At 49.4% G+C, this 19,693-nt stretch overlaps 1 protein-coding gene across 1 annotated transcript; it reads right to left on the reverse strand.

Annotated features, from left to right (window-relative positions):
- Positions 1 to 18,011: 18,011 nt before the first annotated feature.
- Positions 18,012 to 18,962, reverse strand: LOC148592349 (olfactory receptor 6M1-like). Its single transcript, XM_088535182.1, has one exon. The coding sequence runs from the start codon at positions 18,960 to 18,962 to the stop codon at positions 18,012 to 18,014; it is 951 nt and encodes a 316-aa protein (XP_088391308.1).
- Positions 18,963 to 19,693: the final 731 nt, after the last annotated feature.

The raw sequence follows: 19,693 nt of genomic DNA on the forward strand, positions 1-19,693 counted from the left end.
TGTTTCTCTCCTTTGCAGATGCCGGAGATGAGGAATTTGGTGCTCTCAGGCACCGAAACTGCTCTTTCCCAGACTCACTCTCGTCATGTCATTGTCTTTCCTGAGTGAGTATGTTTCCTTCTTGGAAAGGAACCTGGCCAAGCAAGTAGCTGCTCATGGCATGTTTTGCAACCCTGTGTTGCCAGTCCTTGTGAACGTTGCTCAGAAAGCCATTTATGAGCAACCCTTTGAAATGCACATCAAAATACAGGTCCCTCTTAGTTGCTGCTTTGGGACATTTTTATTTCTTTTGAGAGATCTGTAGGAATGAAATGGGTCCTGATCATATTGTCTTGGGCCTTTTTTTTTTTTTTTTAATGTGGAGACCTATGTAGGCCAAAGTGAACACTGTGGCTAGTGGGATTTTGGAGAGCTTTCTCCTGGCTCCCATGGTGCTCAGTGTTTGGTTCTATTATGTGTGTGGGAGATGCAGGTTCGTCAGAAAGGACGATGAAAGGATTCTGGAAACCTTAAGGGGACTAAAGTGTTCTGCCTGAACATGAGCAGGAACAGGAGATGGGTGATGATCCCAAAAGCACACAGGGGATTTGGGTTGAAATTGGTTTGGCATTTTCACAGGAAGCACAGGGAAGAGTCAGAGGAGAAAGGTCATGCCCCTCCAGGCACTGGAGGTCTTCATGATGCCTCTCACCTTGCTGAGACACTCCTCCAGCATCTGGCCTCTTCTGCCTATTGCGCTTTGAAAAAAGAGGGACTCCCCAGCACCTCCCAAATGCCCCTGTGTCTCTAATATTGACAGAGGTTGCAAAAGTGCTCCCGCTTTAGACTGACTCCTTTTCTGCTTTCCAGGTACAAGGTGGAGAGTAGAGATCAAAAACTACCTAGGCCACCTGTAAAGCCCAAGCAGGAGGAGGAGAGGAGAGGAGAGGCCAGCACTGCCCAGGAAGGTAATGGAGCTGCTGCTTCTTGGTGGATGCTTGTCCCTTCTCCTTCTGTGCTCCTGGGTAGGCCATCGGAACCCAAGTGACAGTGTGATGGCTCAGGTAGCATGGGGCGCTAGAGTTGACGCTGGTCCCCCAATAGGGCAAATCTCAAGTGAATCCTGAGGGAACAAGACCTCAGCGCAGTGCAACACTCCCACCTGTACTAATATCTCCAAGTTCAACTTTCCTCCATTTCCATGTCCTGGTCTCCTAAACACGCCTCATAAACACCCTGAAAACAACTCATTGGTTTTGATTGTGTCAAAAGAGGACCTCTAGGCATGTGAGATCAGTAGGCAGATCCAAGGATCTGCTCTCCTGCCTTAAATTACTGCCCTCAGAGAGACTCTGTTAGGCCAACCATACATCCCAGCGAGTCTCCTCTTTCCTTTTTACACTTCTCCTTTCTCTGAATAGGATAGAGAGTGAGAAAAGCACTACCTCAAGAAAGGATGTTGTAAATTACGAACAATAAGTGAGAGAAAAGGCAGTGTCCAGAATGGGCAAAGCCCACCCAGGAAATGAGGCTTCAAAGGAATCAGTCTGACACCCCTCAGTTTGACCTCAGGCTGAGAAGAGCTGCATAACCTTCCCTTTCAAGAGCCTTCTGCAATGCTGTCCTGGATGGTTTTCTTGTCTTCTGCCTACAGGAAATCTTCCTGCTAATCGTCTCCTCTCCAGAAAAAGCATCCCAGAGCCCACACTTGCTGCTCAGAATATACAGAAAGAGCAGAGGAAGAAATCTGAAAGAAAAGAAACTCATGGCAGGTGAGACACTTGCCACCCTCTCCTTCTTGGACTCCAGCTCTCCAGGAACAGTCATTTTCCATTTCCTAACAAACAGTAGTTGGGACTATCAGGCATTATTCCATATATTTGCCACGTCTCTTGGAGGCTGCCTTTGTAAAGAACCGTGCTTTGCTCATGTTGCATCAAGAGAGAGCTGGTGCTCGGGCATAGGGATCATTCCTGTGGGCACTTCTTGCAGCTCTGGGCATTAGAGCTAGGAGTGAACTCGCTCTCACTTCATGTGAAAACAGTCAGTTGAGCCCACATCATTCATGGCAACAGCCAAGAGAACTGCCTTGTGCTGCAGAACTTTCTAAGGGCAGGACAGGCACCAAAATTCCCCTGTGCTCACAGCACCTCTCCATAATATCTCTTTTCAGGAAACTTCCAGCCATCCACAAGAGATCCTCACGGAAGGTGAAGAAATCCAGGAGGAAGGGCAGTGTACCCATGCCCCCAGTGGAGAAACTGGTGAGAAGAATAGTGAGGTGGCCAGGAGAGGTATGTGCTACTGCCTGAGAACCTCCTTATGCGGTATAGATTCATGGGAAAGCACAGGTCTGTGAACAGGGAGTGAGAGAGATCTCCTCCTGAGATCATTTGGCCATTGACTGCCATTGTCATGGATTTGCTTGAAAAACTCATGCTCTGATTTTGCAATGCATTTGTCACTACTGCATTCCCAGGAAAGACATGAGAATGCCCTCCTTGGTTCGAGTGGAATGGTACCTGCTAGGCCTCTCAGGAACAGGGGATGCACAATTTTGGTTTAGCACAGCACATCAATTAGATCAAAAACACAATCTGCAGATGTGCTGACCTATTAGGATTAGCTTAGGGGCATAAGAGAACTGTCAAGAAGGCTCAAGTGAAGGGTCAGAATAGAGGGTGGGAAATGATTTCCAGGCCCTGGAGAAGAACAGATGTTAATCATAATCTTTGTTGTTTCTTTTCTGTGGCCCCACAGGTGGAATATCACTTCAAAATAATGGGAGAAGGACCACTTATCTTTCCTCCAATATAAACGCCTGGGATGATTTCCCTTTCCTTTTTATTTTGCTGAAGAGACAAGGAAGTCAACTGAGAGAGACCAAGAGAGAAGAGCGCTTTTGGGAAACTCATTGGAATAAACACCAGTATTTCCTGAGACATGTTTTCCAGAAGCACCTGTAAGACCTTAGGAACCAGGAGGAATGGGGCTTGTGGCCCATGTGAAGTCCTGGTATTTTTAAAGGCCCGTGATTTGCCTGTCTGGTCCTGGGGAAGCTCAAATGAGGCCAAGAAGCCTGATGCTGAGAGGAAAAGCTCAAGGGGAGTGTTTTGGGTCATTTGGTCTGATGTGCCAAACCCCCAAACCTCCCAGGAGGGTTTCATTGCACACAGGCTTGTCTTGATCCCGCCCTGTTTTCTTACCAAAACCTCTCACCCAGCAGGCTGCTGTGGCCAGCCCAGCTGCAGCAACTTGCAGGCCCCATTCCTGCACAGAGGGAGAAACCCTGCTCCTGCAGCCCCACAAGCCCCTTTGGTCCTCCGGGCAGCTCCTGCTGAACCCCTCTCTCCCATCAGGGGCTCTGCTATGGCTGCAAGCCAGGAATTCCTGCTCTCAGGCTCCCTGCAGCCAACAAGAATAGCCCAAGGATCTTCAGTCCAAGGACAAAGCACAGACACGACAGAGAGGACTGTGCTCTGCTCCAGTGTTGTGGGCACATGAAGGAGTCACCCTGGCACAGGGGTCTCTGGCAGAACTGTCTGCACATGAGGCACATGTTTGAACTGATCCCATATCCCCACAGCCACTGCAGTGGAGACTCAGAGGCCCTCCTGCATTGCCCCATAGGTCTATACGTTCCCTTCTCTCCATTCAGTAATGAGAGGAACAGACACAACGACCGGGCAGTGACACACACTATTGCAGCTTCTGTGCTTCCCAGTAGCAAAGGGAATGGAACAACTCAGCTCAGCTCAGTTCAGGTTCAACAGGAAACCTGCATCTTCCGTGCTGCTCTCCAGCTTTTCTGGCCATACCACATGCTCCAGAAAGGGTGTCCCATAGCAGCATATATGTCCCAGCCACCAGCAGATGTGCTATCTCAGAGACAGCTCCCCAGGGATGGACCTCCAGAGAAGTCTGGCTTTTGTTGTGACTGAGCTGAGTGAGAGGAGTGGGCAGAGAAAGGGGCTGCTCACCTAAGGAAGATGATTTTCTTGCCACCTTTGAGGTGGCAAGCTTGAAAAAGCTTGACTGTAGGAACAGGGACTGCAAGGCTAGAACTGCTCCAAAACAGCCCTTCCAGGTTGGTCTTGAGCTGGTAACAGGAGCATCTTTGATGAGGATGAGGTTTGGGCCCAGAAGCAGAAGTCCCTAGCAGTGCATCGTTGTAGCCTCCTGCCCGCCTCGTTGCCATGCTGCTGTTGTCAGTTTTTAATTTTCAGATTTGCACTGAGGCAATCAAGCTATGGGAGGTGCTTCTGGCCTCCTCCTTTTGCTTTCGAACATCAGGGCTGACCTGCAGGGAGGTATCTGACACAGGTGTGTCCTGTGTTCTTGTAGGCAGTACAAAATTAAGCTGCCCTGCATGCTTGCCTCTGGTGTGGGGACAAAAATTTTCCCCTTTCCCTCTCATTTCCCGTTTCAATTGCTGGGAGTTAAAAAGAGCCTTCCCTGTGATCAGGGGAGATGCAGGGATGTTCCCAGAACATCAAGGGTGTGCAGAAAATCTCGCTGTCAAGAACTGAATATCCAAAAAGGAGACAGAGGAGTCCTAAATCTTTATTCGAATAAAGGGAGAGTCCACCCGGCATATCCCTGTGGGGTCTCTCCAATTGCTGGGGGACGCAGCCCCCCTTTTATCCTAATTTCCAGACCGAGGGACGCCCTCTCCCTTTCCCCATTGGCCAAGGTACTCAGAAGTTACAGCCTTCCCGGCCCACCTACACCGAACTCCTGCCTCCTGCCATCTGTTCTCACCTGAGCTCGTCAACTCCTTTGTCCACCTTGCTGAAGAATGTGGGGGAATTGCCCTATTTCCCTCCTTTGTAAAGGCCCCCATCTCCTTTCAGATGGCTCTTTTTGTCCCACTCACTCATGGCTCCGCTCAGTCTCCCCTCCCTTTGTCCTGCTCTTCAGCCAAACTGTGGGGAAATCTCCTTGTTGATGAATACATAAACCTGAGCATTCCACTCAATCCCTCCTCTTTTTTTTTTTTTTTTTTTTTTTTTCTCCCCTCCTTTGGACAATACTTGTTTTTACAAACCAGGTTATTTGCTAACAACCTGCATTCAGTATATCTAGTACCCCTGGGTACTCTTCATATCCTCCTGGACTCCCACAGACCCAGCAACCCAGCATTTATTTTCCAGACCCACTCCCAGCCAGCGGTACAGATCTACGGAGAGTTAGCCGGGGCTTTCCATCCTCTTCCTTCAACTGACAAGCCCAGATTTCTGGAGTCTTGGAAATCTTAACTCTGGTATGATGAGTCCATCCATGCTCAGCTGTCTTCATTGATGTTTACCAAGACCCAATCCCCTGGATGGATATCATGGACTGCAAAATCCAAGGGGAGGGTCTGTGCGAGCTGGGCTTCCTGTCGGAGAGACTCCACTAAAGAATGTATTGCTTTAAATATATATCACCTATCTCCACCTCCTTGCCAGGTTGGGTGTTAGTAGGATAGGGAATCCCAAACATTATTTCAAAGGGGGGACAGCTGAATGTCTCCCCTTTGTTTTGCTCTTATTCTTGCTAAAGCTAATGGTAGAAGTCGTGTCCACGGCATCTTAATTTCTAAAACCAATTTCAAAAGATGCTTCTTAATGTTCCCATCTATCCTTTCCACTCTACCAGAAATCTGAGGATGCCAAGGGGTATGCAAGCCCCATTGAATCCCTAGGGCAGTCATGACACCTTGAAGGACCTTTCCTGTAAAATGAGTGCCTCTGTCTGAATCTATTGCCTCTAGCAACCCATATCTCGGAATTATTTGTTCTAAGAACACCTTATTTACAGATCCAGTTGTTGCTGAGGCAGTTGGAAATGCCTCGGGCCATCCCATCAACTGACATACTACTACCATAGAATCATAGAATGCTTAAGTTTGGAAGGGACCTCTAGAGGTCATCTAGTCCAAATCCTCTGCACACGCAGGGTCACCTAGAGCATGTGGCACAGGACTGCATCCAAGCAGGTTTTGAAGATCTCCAGAGAAGGAGACTCCACAACCTCTCTGGGCAGTCTGTTCCAGCGCTCTGTCACCCTCACTGTTAAAAAGTTTTTCCTTAAGTTCATGTGGAACTTTTGGTGCTTCAGTTTGTGGCCATTACCTCTAGTTCTGTCAGTGGCCACCAGGGAAAAGAGGCCAGCACCATCCTCCTCACTGCCTCCCTTGAGGTACTTATAGACACTGATTAGATCCCTTCTCAGCCTTGTCTTCTCCAGGCTGAACAGGCCCAGCTCCCTCAGCCTCTCCTCATAGGGCAGATGTTCCAGGCCCCTGATCATCCTTGTGACCCTGTGCTGGACTCTCTCCAGCAGCTCCACATCCCTCTTGTACTGTGGGGCCCAGAACTGGACACAATACTCCAGATGCGGCCTCACCAGGGCTGAGTAGAGGGGCACGATCACCTCCCTCAACCTGCTGGAGAAGCTCTTCTTAATGCACCCAAGGATCCCATTGGCCTTCTTGGCCACAAGAGCACACTGCTGCCTCATGGTCAACTTGCCGTCCACCATGACACCCAGATCGTTCTCTGCAGAGCTACTCTCTAGAAGGTCAGTCCCCAGCCTTTACTGGTGTCTGGGGTTATTCCTCCCCAGATGGAGGACCTTGCACTTGGCCTTGTTGAATTGCATGAGGTTTTTCAGCGTCCAGTCGTCCAGTCCTTCCAGGTCCCTGTGGATGGCAGCGCAGCCCTCTGGAGTATCAGCTACTCCTCCCAGTTTGGTATCATCAGCAAACTTACTGAGGGAGCACTCTGTGCATTCATCCAGGTCATTGATGAATAAATTGAACAGGACTGGACCAAGGACTGACCCCTGGGGGACCCCGCTAGCTACAGGCCTCCAACTAGACTCGGCACCGCTGATCACCACCCTCTGAGCTCTGCCATCCAGCCAGTTCCTAATCCACCTCACTGTGCACTCATCTATCCCACACTTCCGGAGCTTGCCCAGGAGGATGTTGTGAGGGATGGTGTCAAAAGCCTTGGTGAAGTCAAGATAGACAACATCCACCACTCTCCCCTCATCTATCCAGCCGGTCATTCCATCATAGAAGGCTATCAGATTAGTCAAGCATGATTTCCCCTTGGTGAATCCATGCTGACTACTCTTGAGTACCTTCTTTTCCTCCATGTGCCCGGAGAAAACAGCCAGTATGAGCCGTTCCATCACTTTTCCGGGGATGGAGGTGAGGCTGACTGGCCTGTAGTTGCCTGGGTCCTCCTTCTTGCCTTTTTTGAAGACTGGCGTGACATTGGCCTTCCAGTCTTGGGGCACCTCCCCCGTTCTCCAGGATCTTTCAAAGATGATGGAGAGCGGCTTAGCTATGACCTCTGCCAGCTCACGCAGCACTCTGGGGTGCATCCCATCAGGGCCCATGGACTTGTGGGTATGGAGTTTCCTTAGGTGCTCTCTGATCCAATCCTCCTATTCCCAGGGCAAGTCTTCCTCTCCCCCAGCTTCTTCTCTTGTCCCTAGGGCCTGCGGCTCTAAAGGGCCTGTGACTGTGAGGCAATATCCAGCTGACTATAGAAGGCCTCATCAACCTCCTCGTCTTGGTCAGGTGGCCTGTAGCAGACACCCACCACAGTGTCTCCCACATTGGCCTGCCCTCTAATCCTTACCCAGAAGCTCTCAACTCACTCATCCTCCACTCCCAGGTTGAGCTCCATGCATTCCAGTTGCTCTCTCACATAAAGAGCAACTCCACCACCTCGCCTTCCCAGCCTGTCCTTCCTAAAGAGCACATAGGCTTCCATGGCAGCGCTCCAGTCGTGCGAGCTATCCCTCCACGTCTCTGTGATTCCAATGAGATGATGTCGCTGGGACCACACACAAATTTCCAGTTCGTCCTGCTTATGACCCGTGCCCTGCAGCAGGGAGTCATCCACGACGATTATCCGCTGCTTCTTCCGGGTGCTCCTTTTCTCTCTTAGGGGGAGCAGCCTTGCAGCATGGACCAGACTGCCTCTCTGTAGACAGCCCCCTAGATGGGCCTTGGTTCAAGGCCTCCTCTATCTGATCCCCAAGTTCCAGGGCCTCGTACCTGTTGGATGTGGTCACAGGTGTAGGTGAGGTGGGCCATGGAAGGGATCTTCTGCCACCTCGAGTGGGAACCTGTTTCCATTATTGATCATCCCTCGATACTGTTAATTCTGCCCCCTCTGCCCTATGGGGTATCGAGGGGTTCTCTGAGTGGCTTTCCTGGGAAGACTGCAGAACGCAGCTCCACCAGTCTATTTCTTTTTCACATTCCCTGATGGCCCTCAGCCGTTCTACCTCCTCCTTTAGCTCCGCCACCAGGCTGAGCAGGTGGCTGCTGATCAAGGAGCTAAGGCAGGCTGTGTTTTCGCCAATCCCCTGGACCGCTGCATGTTTCTGTGGCGGTTCAGTCTGTGTCGCCACAGTCTTCCTGGTGGAATCTCTCCGCCAAGTGGAGACCATGGCTTTACCTAATCTCCCGCTGCTGGAAGAGTCTGGGGAGAGGATTCTTTTCCACACCTGGGAGGAGACTCCCTGACCCCTGCCTGCACCAACTGCCGCACCACGCCCTGCCTGATGCCCTGCGCTCCTGGTCGCTTGTGCTCCCTGGGAGCAGCTTTTGAAAACCCTGTCTGCCCTGCTGGCCCTGCCCCCGCTGAGTCAGAGCCGCCTCTGGCCGGGAGCTCAGCACTGCCCACACGGGGGTCAGCGCTGGGGCTGCGTCTCACTCTGTTGTTCGCCTCTAGACAAGGAGCTCCGGCACGAGAGTCTGCTCCAGAGCCCTTCCCTTCGAGATCACATCCGGGCAGGTTCTGAGTATCTCCAAAGAAGGAGACTCCACAGTCTCTCTGGGCAGTCTGTCCTGGGGCTCTGTCACCCTCACAGGAAAGAAGTTCTTCTTCACCTGGACATGAAACTTCCTATGTTTCAATGTGTTCCTCTAACCCCTTGTTCTGTCACCAGCCACCAACAAGAAGAGTTTAGCCCCATCCCCTTTACATTCTCCTCTCAGGTATTTGGACATATGGATAAGGTCCCCTCTCAGTCTTCTCTTCTCCAGGCTAAAGAGGCCCAGGTCGCTTAATTTTTCCTCATACGATAGATGCCAAAGTCCCTTAATCATGTTCACTGCTCTACGCTGGACCCCTCTAGAAGCTCCACATTCCTTTTGTACTAGGCTGTCCAGAACTGTACACAGTACTGCAAGTGTGGCCACACCAGAGCTGAGAAGAGGGGCAGGATGAGCTCCCTCAACCTGCTGGCAACACTCCTGAATGCAGGCCAGGATCCCATTGGCCTTCTTGGCTAAGAGGGCACATCATTGCTGCCTCACGCTTACCTTGTTACCCACCAGGACTCCCAAATCCCTCTCCACAAAAGGGTTTTTTAGCAGCTCAACCACTAAGGGATATTTCTGGAAAATATGTCTCAGGAAACAGTGGCGTTTATTCCAAGGAGTTTCCCAAAAGCATGCTTCTCTCTCATTTCTGTCAGTTTCCTTCCTTGTCTCTTCAGCAAAAGGCAAAGGAAAGGGAAATCGTCCCAGGGCTTCAGATCGGAGGAAAGCCGTGAGTCCCTTTCCCTCTTACTCTGAAGTGATATTGCCAGGCCTGTGGGGACACAGAAGAGAAATAAGAAAGATTAGGACTGGCCTGTGTTCTTTTTCAGTGCATGAAGATCACTTCTCACCCCCTCTTCTGTCCCTTCACTTGAGCCTTCCTCACAGCCCTCTAATGCCCCTAAGGTAATCCTAGCAGGTCAGCACAGGTATGCATTGTCTTATGGACATGACTGATGAGCTGAGCTAAACCAAAACTGTGCATGCCCTAACTCTGAAAGACCTAGGCAGGTACCTTCCCACGAGAACCAAAGAGGGCCTTCTCATGTCTTTCTGGGAACGCAGTAGTAACATATGTATTGCAATTTGTATAACATATGTATTGCATATAGTATGACTTCACCCTTTATAGCAAAGCCAGGACAATGTCAGCCAATGGGGCCAAATGAAGCCTCAGGAAGGCATCTTTCACACTCACTGCCCAGAGAAGTGAGTTTGCTTTCCCACAAATCCACAGGGCATATGGATTTTCTCAGTCAGTAGCACATACCTCTTCCACCCACTTCCCCACTCGATTGTTAACTTTCTGAACTGGGGGCATGGCTGCAGGACGGCCCTTCCTCCTGCCCTTCCTTGGCTTCTGGGAGGATGTCCCGGGGATGGCTGGAAATACGCTGAAAAGAGACAATATAGAGAGGTGCTGTGAGCACAGAGGGACTTTGCTCTCCGTCCTGTCCTCACAGGAATCTGCAGCTGAAGGCAGTTCTCTTGGCTGTTGCCATGAATGATATGGGCTCAACTGACTGTGTTCACATGAACAGAGACAGAGATCACCCCCCGCTGAAATGCCCAGAGCTGCAAGATGTGACCACAGGAATGCTCCGTATGCCCAGATACAGGCTCTCTCTTGATGCAGCAAGGAGAAGAGCAGGTTTCATTACAGATGGAGCCTCTAAGGGACACAGATCCCTCATCCTGGCAAACATATTGAATGCTGTCTGAAAGTCCCAGCTCCTTCATGGGATCCAAAACTCTTAGAGCTGCCTGGAACCTGTTGCACCTAGGAAGCATCTCACCCACACAAGCACACGGCTACAGGGTCACCCTCATCCGTTGCTCCAAGTGTCTCACCTGCCATAAGTTCCTTTTCTGTCAGGTTTCGTCCCCTGTTCTCCTGGCATATTTCTGTTTGCAAGTGTCGGTGGCGCGCCACTTTTTCTGGAGAGGAGACGATTGGCAGGAACATTTCCTGTAGGCAGAAGACAAGAAAACCCTTCAGGACAGCATTGCAGAGGGCTCTTGAAAAGGAAGGCTATGCAGTTCTTCTCAGCCTGAGGTCAAATTGTGAGGTGTCAGGCTGATTCCTCTGAAGCCTTTATTCCTGGCTGGACTTTGGCCATTCTGGACACTGCCTTCTCTCTGTCTTTTCATTTGTACTTTACAACATCATTTCTTGGACTAGCGCTTTTCTCCCTCTCTGTCCCGTTGTGAAAAAGGAGACTTGCTGGGATGTATGGGTGGCCTAACAGAGTGTCTCTGAGGGCGGTAATTTAAGGCAAGGGAGCAGATCCTTGGATGTGCGTACTGATCTCACTTGCCTAGAGTTCATCTGTTGACACAATCAAAACCAATGAGTTGCTTTAGGGGTGTTTATGAGGCATGTTTAGGAGAGCAGGACATGGAAATGGAGGAAAGTTGAACTTGGAGATATTAGTACAGTTGGGAGCGTTGCGCTGCACTGAGGTCTTGTTCCCTCAGGACTCACTTGAGATTTGCCCTATTGGGGGAGCAGCGTCACATCAAGCGCCTCATGCTACCTGAGCCATCACACTGTCACTTGGCTTCCGATGGCCTACCCAGGAGCACAGAAGGAGAAGGCAAAAGCCTCCAGCAAGAAACAGCAGCTCCATTACCTTCCTGGACAGTGCTGGCCTCTCCTCTCCTCTCCTCCTCCTGCCTGGCCTTTACAGGTGCGCCAGGTGGATTTCGATCTCTACTCTCCAGCTTGTACCTGGAAAGCAGAAAAGGCATCACGCTAAACGCGAGGGGGCACTGCACTTCCTTTGCACCTGGTGTGAATAGTGGGGACACAGGAGCATTTGGGAGGTGCTGGGAAGTCCCTCTTTTTTCAAAGCGCAATAGGCAGAAGAGGCCAGATGCTGGAGGAGTGTCTCAGCAAGGTGAGAGGCATCATGAAGACCTCCAACGCCTGGAGGGGATGACCTTTCTGCTCTGACTCTTCCCTGTGCTTCCTGTGAAACTGCCAAACCAATTTTAACCCAAATCCCCTGTGTGCTTTTGGGATCATCACCCATCTCCTGTTCCTGCTCCTGTTCAGGCAGAACACTTTAGTCCTCTTTCCTACTCCTTTCCAGCATCCTTTCTAATTCCTGTCTCACCCTCCAGATCACTTGCAAGCCTTCCCAAGAACATCTCCATGCATGTGTAAAAAAGAACCTGTATCTCCCAGACACGTAATGGAACAAAACACTTAGCACCATGTGAGCCAGGAGAAAGCTTTTTACTTGACTAGTACAGGCTTTACTTTGGCCTACATAGGTCTCTGCCCCTCCGCCAAAAAAAAAAAAAAAAAAAGAAAAGAAAAGAAAAGAAAGAGGTGACTCAAGTGAATATTTGAAAACACCGTTGTGAAGCATTTCATTCATGCAGATGTCACAGAAGAACAGAAGACTTGAAAATGTCCCAAGGTAGCAACTGCCAGGAACCTTTACTTTGATGCACATTTGAAAGGGTTGCTCATGAATGGCTTTCTGAGTAGCCTTCACAAGGCTTGGAAACACAAGGTTACAAAACATGCCATGAGCAGCTGCTTGCTTGGCCAGCCAAGGGCTAAGAAGGAAACATACTCACTCGGGAAAGACAATGACATGACCAGAGCGGGTCTGCGAAAGTGCAGTTTCAGAGCCCGACAGCACCGAATTCCTCATCTGCGGCATCTGCAAACGAGACAGACATCTGGGACATGGTACCAAGAATATTATCCAAGTGCTCACAGGGGAAACAAACTCTTCTACTGCTTAGAGAAGAAGCTGGTTTTGAAACTTTCGATTGTTCTATTCCCATCAGCAGCCCCTCAGTTATGCACCATAACAAGTGGAGAGAAAAAAAGGAGAAGGGGGAGGAACATACTCAGGCCTTTGGCAAGGGTCAGCATTCAGAGAGTCAGTTAGCTTAAGTCTTTCCAAATGCAGAAATCAAAGGAGGCAAGCACATGAGAAGGCATTTCACTAAGTGGGCCACTGTGTTTTTCCTGCTGTCTAGACCTGATGCCTCCTCAGCTGATGAAGAAGGGGTCAGATGTGGGGTTAACCCCACAGTCTCTCCCAACATTCTCTCCCTCTGGGCCTTGCTCGTTCTGTGCCTCTGCTTCCTGCCCAGAGAGTGGGGTGAGCACTCATCACTGATTTACACGCTGAACTAGGAATGCTACAGAGCAAGAGGACCATGAGGATCCAATATTGTGAGCATTTTATCCCAGTCACACTCAGGCCCTCCAACGTCAAAGGGAGGGGAATGAGGTCAACACAAAGTTGACAGAGAGGTCTGACATCTCCATTTGCCCTGGCAACTTTATCCCATGAGGAGATCAGGCCGAGCTTCCGGGGGGGGCCCAGAGCAATAGTTTTCAACAGCTTAAGGGGAATCAGCTGAGCTTGCTGCCTTACCATACCAGACATGTTCTAGAGAAAAATAGTTTCCGAGGACATCCTCACAAAAAGGGGCATGAAAGCAAGGCTTTTTGCAAGGAGCAAAGTCTGGTGGGACAAAAAAAACCCACAAAGCCTCCTGTTGTCTTGGCCTTTTTTCCTGAGATTGTTGAAATTGGCTCCTGGGTTGTATGAATCTTGAGTGGACCCAGTACACTTCTGCACAGGTTCAACTTCATTGCCAAGTCCTCTGAATGCCCAAGACAAACTGTTTGGGTAGCTGGCATTCCTCTCAGCCAGGACTGTCCATGTCCTTCCACAGTTTATGGCAGGCTAATAGAATTGCATTGCCTTGGGAATTCAAAAAGGTAATGGGGAGCACTGGAGAACTTACCGCAAGAAGAGCCGCTAGCATCTGGTCGGTCCCATTAAGTCTTTCCAGGAACTCTTTGTAAAATTGCATTTTCACATCTGCCCCTTCAATTATAAGCATGCCAATGTTCTTGAGTACAAACACAACATTCTTCCCACTCTTGATGCAGCGGCGGAAGAGGCGCAGGGTCTCCTTTACGCCAGCCTCCACCCTTTCACGGGGAAGAAGGACGTATGCGGCTATGTGAGCAAATTTCAGGGGCTCACAAAGCTTATGGCCTAGGAAGCAGACCAAGAGGAACAAAGTTACTAGCATAACACACTGAAACACAGCACCAACAGATTTGTGGTCTTCAAGCAAGCAGCTGCTCAAGAACTTCTTGCACTTTCTGGGAAAAATCATGCGGGAAGATGCTCAAAGCACTCTGCAAGCAGATGTGCCAAGCGGACAGCAATGCCTTCTCCCCTACTACAGAGTAGGAAAGAAATGGATACAATCATCTCCTACGAATGTGAGGCTCGATGGCAGGACAAGGAGAGGAGGAAGGGAGCAAGTTGCCTTAATGGGTGCCAGGTCACAGGACTTGGGCCAAACTCTGTCCTTTCCACATTGAGAAAGATTTCACTGGCCCATGTCACATGGATGATAGAAAGAAGGAAAAAAAAAACACTCACTGGTGTCCCATTCTCTATTTGAGGGCTCTGTAAAGCTGACTTTGGCCTACTACAAGGTGCAAGGGGAAGGGAAAAAGCAGCATGAATGCTGCTATTTGCCTTTACAGAATGTCAGCTAAAATGAGGTCAGGGAGAGAGGGAGTATAATGGTAATCGCCATGCTGAGGTCCTGAGAGCTACAAATGGAAGCTGTTTGGAGAACGTGGTGATGGAAGTCTGGAGCTCTAACAGTCACTGCTGAATAGAATTTATGCCCTGCTCAAAGATGTCCCAAAAAAAGGGAAGCCCAAGTTTCAGCATGTCCTCTTACCAGGGGCATAGGACTTATCATAGGTGCGGCTGTGAACCTCCGCAATACTCTTTGAAAGATTGAACACGGGTCTGTGAACAGTCACAAGGCCGTATTTCCTAACAGCGACTTGCTCCGTCACCACACCAAAGGTGCCAAGCCGAATAACTCTGACTCCCTGCAAAGAAGAAGGAAGAAAAGCATTATTCGAGTGCTAGGTGAAGAGGCTTCTGACTGGTCAGCTGCATGAGGATGGAGCTTAGTGTCCTGCTCAATCCTGCTGTGCAAAGGGGATGAATGGAGGAGTGGGGAAAGCCTTGGAGAACCCTTGGAGAATGTCTTTAGAAGAGCACCTGAGGTGTTTTCATTCCCCTTCTTCTCCATGCTCTCAAAAAATGCTAGGAAACATAGAGAACTCATCCCTCAAATACCTCCAGTGCAGAAGAAGGGCTTCTGGGGAGATGCATAATGGCAGACCCACCTTGTTCAACATCAGCTGATCTCGAATGTACTCGGAGACTCCTTCCCAGATAGCAAGGGTCTCTGGAAAAGAAGTGGAAGACACATCAGGCTCTGTGTGGCCCTGCTCACAAAGGTGCAGCACATGGTTAACCAAGGAGGTGACACGTGCAGTCGTACTCAATGAGCAAACTGAGTCCAACCCTGAGAGGGTCTCAGCAGCTGAGATCGAGATGGCATTAATGGGGAGGCCTGGCAGCTCAGGTAGGCCTTCCCCACTGGGAGACCCCTGTGGCAGGGACTCCTGAGTGGGGTGTCCTGGGACAGTGGGGATAGCATGAGGGTTGGGAGCCAGGAATCCTGACAGCCACACTGCCAAGTGAGGCAGAGGGGACCATGAGCCTGGGCTCTGGCAGCAGTTCCAGCCCCAGCCACGCTCCTCCAGCCCCAGGCTTTCCACAGCCATGTTCACAGTTCATGATCTCCGTGAGACTTCCCGAGATAGAGCTCCCAGAGGCCTTACCGTGTGCTGGCAGCACTGGCAATGGCTGCCCATGGGACCTGCCATGGCCAGGGTCCCAGAGCTCCATCCTAGTTTCTTTGCTCTGGATGAAGAGCAAACAGGAGGTGATGAGGAAACAGCTCCTCTCCTGCTCCTCCTGTACACGTCACCTCAGCCCTGTGCTACTCTGGCCGCCCCTCGCTGGTTCCCGCTCAGGGTCGTGGGCTCCTCGCAGCAGAGCAGAGCCGAGAGCAGTCCCAGCGCGTGGGCTCTCCCAGGCTCGTCGCGACGTGTGAGGAAAGGTCGGAGCGTGCGCTCTGACTGCTGTGCCTGTGACACGGGATGTCCCCTGTGAGCACAGCCCATGTCACAGAGGGGTCTGACCCTCCTCACCACGGGCCAAGCTAGGGCTGGCCCTGCGGTGGAGAGGGACTGCATGGGGTGCTCAGGGGCTGCCCTTGTGCTACACAGACTGTGAAACAAGAATGAATCCTCCTTTCACCGTGGGTCTTGGCTTAGTCGGGCACTGCAACTGCACGCACATGGCCATGGCTCCGCGCGCAAAACCTGTCTGCCAGGGAGGACAACGAGCTTCACGCCACACTCACCCCACAGCTGCATAGTGCAGGTGGCTGCTGCCACCACGGGAGGGAGTGCTAACCACTGAGCCCACCAGCCCACTGAGCTGTTCAGGGTGGTTTGCAGCCAGCCTGACTACAAACTGCTGCCTAAGGAAGTATGAAGGCCAAAGTCACTGTGAGAACGAGAAGGATAAGGGAAGTGAGACCACCAAATTGAGGGATGAGATCCCCCGCTCTGGAGTTTGCGCAGGCGCAGTCCTAGAAGGATGATATAACAGAAAGAGGGAGATTTACCCACCCCTGGGCGGTCTCCTGGCATGTACTGGCCCTAAGTGACCGGACGCCCCAGGGGATAAAATACAAAGGTCAGATTTGGGGGACGGAGACTCCCAATATTGAGGCCAATGTTGTCTTCTGCGGGGACGCCCGCTATGATTGAGAGCCTGCCAGCTCCTCCAGACTGCTACTTTGGAGAGATGCGTGGTCTCGTAATTCTGCTGGCAAGTATTATTCAGTCACTAACTTTTTCGTATTCACATGTACTAACCAATTCTTATTCGTTTGTGCTTGTATCTATGTTGTGTTAATTAAAGGCATCATTGCTATTAAGTCTACTTTTTGTCCTTGGATTGCCAAATCCTGAGCCCATTTGGCACACATGGGATGCAAGGAAGTCAAAGGGAACACCTGATAGGTCTGTCCTACCAGCTTTGGTAGGACACTCAGCCATGGCTTGAGCACCAGACTGACACAGAGACCTCTACTCATGATGAGAAAATGATGCAGGGAGTCATTTTTGGCCACACAGCGATCCCAGGACATGGCAGCCAGGAGAAGGCTTTTGATGTTGCTCAGTAAAACCATAAAATGCACCTGGGCAGCACAGTCAAGGAAGGAGAACTTGCCAGCTTCTGCCAGAAAATCCAACATCATTTCTAGCCAAGTGACTGATATGTAGCAGATAGCCTTAAACTCTGATGAAACCAGGACGAGAACAGCTGTTTATGATATACACTTACAAAAGCATTCACATTATCCAAGTGAAAACCACAGGGTAGTTTTCCTAAGAGAAGACTTGAATTCACAAACACACAAAGTTTTAATATTTCTTTGTTTGTTTTCCTGGCATACTTACTTTTTTTTTTTTCTTTTAGGTTTATTTTTGGAGTTCTATGCCAAATGCCAAATTTTGGAGTGCTATGCCAAATCTCCGAGATAAAAATAGGATTTTAGGAGGGGAAAGTGGTCAGCATCTGATTCTTAATCTACCTACCTATGCATATGAATGAGTAGGAAGATTTGAATTTTTACTCATTGTTCCCATCCTTTCCTTAAAAGAGAATCTTTCTATTACGGGCACAGATCTGATTTTGAATTCTTCCGTCTCACTGTTCAGTTTCTCCCTCTCTTTCTGGCACTCCTCAGCATTTTTTCTCTTTCTGCATCTAATTTTTGAGAGCCTCCCATCTTATTTCTATCAGCTATAGCTTGTACTTCAAAGGAGAAGCATTAACTGATGTTACTCTCCAGCAGAACACTTTATTTGAAACTTGAAAACTTCATTTGAAAACATGACTATATGATGAAAATTTAGTAAAACTAGTAATAAAAATTGACAGCAATTTATTTTCACTTTACCACTCCATTTTGAGTAGTCTTTCTGTTCCTTTCAGTCTTAAAGCCTTTTGTTCTGATTAGGAGACTGTTTTGTGCCCAACAACCACATAGCACCACACAGACATCCATCACTGCCTAAAGTGCAGGAGAATATTGGTGGGGCCTGACCCAACAGTGCTGCCGTGAAGCTGACCTTTGAGACGTGCTATTCCTCAACATTGGCTGTAACAGACCACATTCTGACGGAAGACACCATGAATGCTGAGATCCTGTTGAGATTTGTCAAGGACTGACTTCCTACAAGCCACAATGATTCTCATGGCTTTCTGGCCTCCTCAGCCATCCCCAGGCAATGGTGCCAAGCATTTTTCCAGGCTTCTTTCATTTGCTGATTCCTTAGGCTGAATATGAAGGGATTTAAAAGAGGAGTCACAATGCTGGAGAGAACAGAGAGGATTTTGTTGAGGTGTCCAGGGTTCACGTGGGAAGGCCTGACACAGATGAAGATGGAGATGCCAAAACCCAGGGAAACAACAGTGAAATGAGAAGCACAAGTGGCAAAGGTTTTCTGCCTGCCCTGGGCAGATGGGATACGGACTATGGTCAAAATGATCCAGGTGTAGGAGAACACAGTCAGTGCCAAGGAGCCGAGGAGCAGGAGAATGGACACCACAAAACCCCTCAGCTCAGCAACCCAGATGTCCGCGCAAGTGAGGTGCAGGAGAGGTGCACTGTCACAGAAGTAGTGGTCAATGACATTGGGACCACAGTATGGCAGCTTGGCTTTCAGGACTGCTAATGGCAAGATCAAGACCATGCCACCCACCCACACACCCAGGAGAAGCTGGCCACACATCCTTTCCGTCATGATGGTGGGATATCTCAGGGGGTGGCATATTGCCACGTAGCGGTCATAGGACATGATGGCTAAGAGGATGAACTCTGTTGCAGCCAGGGAGAAATATAAGTAGAGAAGGTTAAAGCAGCCAGCAAAGGAGATGGTCTTCTTCTCTGACAGGAAGTTTGCCAGCATTTTTGGAACAACAGAGGAAGTCATGGACATCTCAATGAAGGACAAATTGCTGAGGAAGTAATACATGGGAGAATGGAGATGGCAGTCTGTATAGACCAGTACAATGACAAGAGCATTTCCCAAGACAGTCACTAAATAAACGAGCAGGAACACCACAAAGAAGATGATCTCCACTTCATAGCGGTTTGGAAATCCCACGAGAACAAACTCAGTCACAGGCGTGATACTCCCCATCCAAATGTGCTTTCTGTCATGGTGAGAGGAAGAGAGCAACACAGTTTCTTTGAATATTCAATTCATTCATTCATTCAAAAAGAAATCTTTCCTCACTACTTATATCTCCATTTCTCCATTCCTCCCCATTCCTCAAATATTTGTTGTTGTTCTTTCCTTCAAAAAAAAAACGGCGGGGGAGGAGAGATGGATAAATGTAAGATGCAGGTCTTTGCTGCCAAGGTCCTTCCACCTCTGTAACAACCAGTCAAAATTGCCATCAAATCACAATATGCAATGCATTCTTTTCATGCTACATTTCCAACTTCCCTATTTGCAGGTCATGCATGCACAAAGCAGCAAAAACAGCTGCAAGGAAAATATTCTCCTCTTATGCTTGTGCTTTTGCACTTACCTTCTGCACAAAGAACACCCCATATATTTACATTTGATAACTTGCTGAAGCTATCTGTGTCCAAGTTCCCAAAGAGCTCTGCAGTTTCAGGAACCTGTGGAGTTGCAGCATTCTTCTGTTCCAGCAAATTGTGGAGAGATACAGAATAGAATTGGATGAATCCTACATTCCCAGTTTATTTTGTAACGGCAGAGGAACTCACTTTCTAACAGAGTTACAGCATGGCCCAGAGAAGGACAAATACAAAGGAGCAATCCCATGATATAGTAAGCCACAAGACTCAGAGTATTAGAGTAAAAAACATTTTTCACCCCTGCTGATGGTATAAGCAGAGCTG

Source organism: Tinamus guttatus, unplaced genomic scaffold, assembly GCF_059628265.1.
Source record: "Tinamus guttatus ecotype Peru unplaced genomic scaffold, ASM5962826v1 Tinamus_guttatus_pri_ptg000618c, whole genome shotgun sequence".
NCBI classification, from domain to species: domain Eukaryota; kingdom Metazoa; phylum Chordata; class Aves; order Tinamiformes; family Tinamidae; genus Tinamus; species Tinamus guttatus.

Coding starts and splice junctions, on each gene's coding strand:
- LOC148592349 (XM_088535182.1), bottom strand. CDS start 18,962: ATGGGGAGTATCACGCCTGTGACTGAGTTTGTTCTCGTGGGATTTCCA.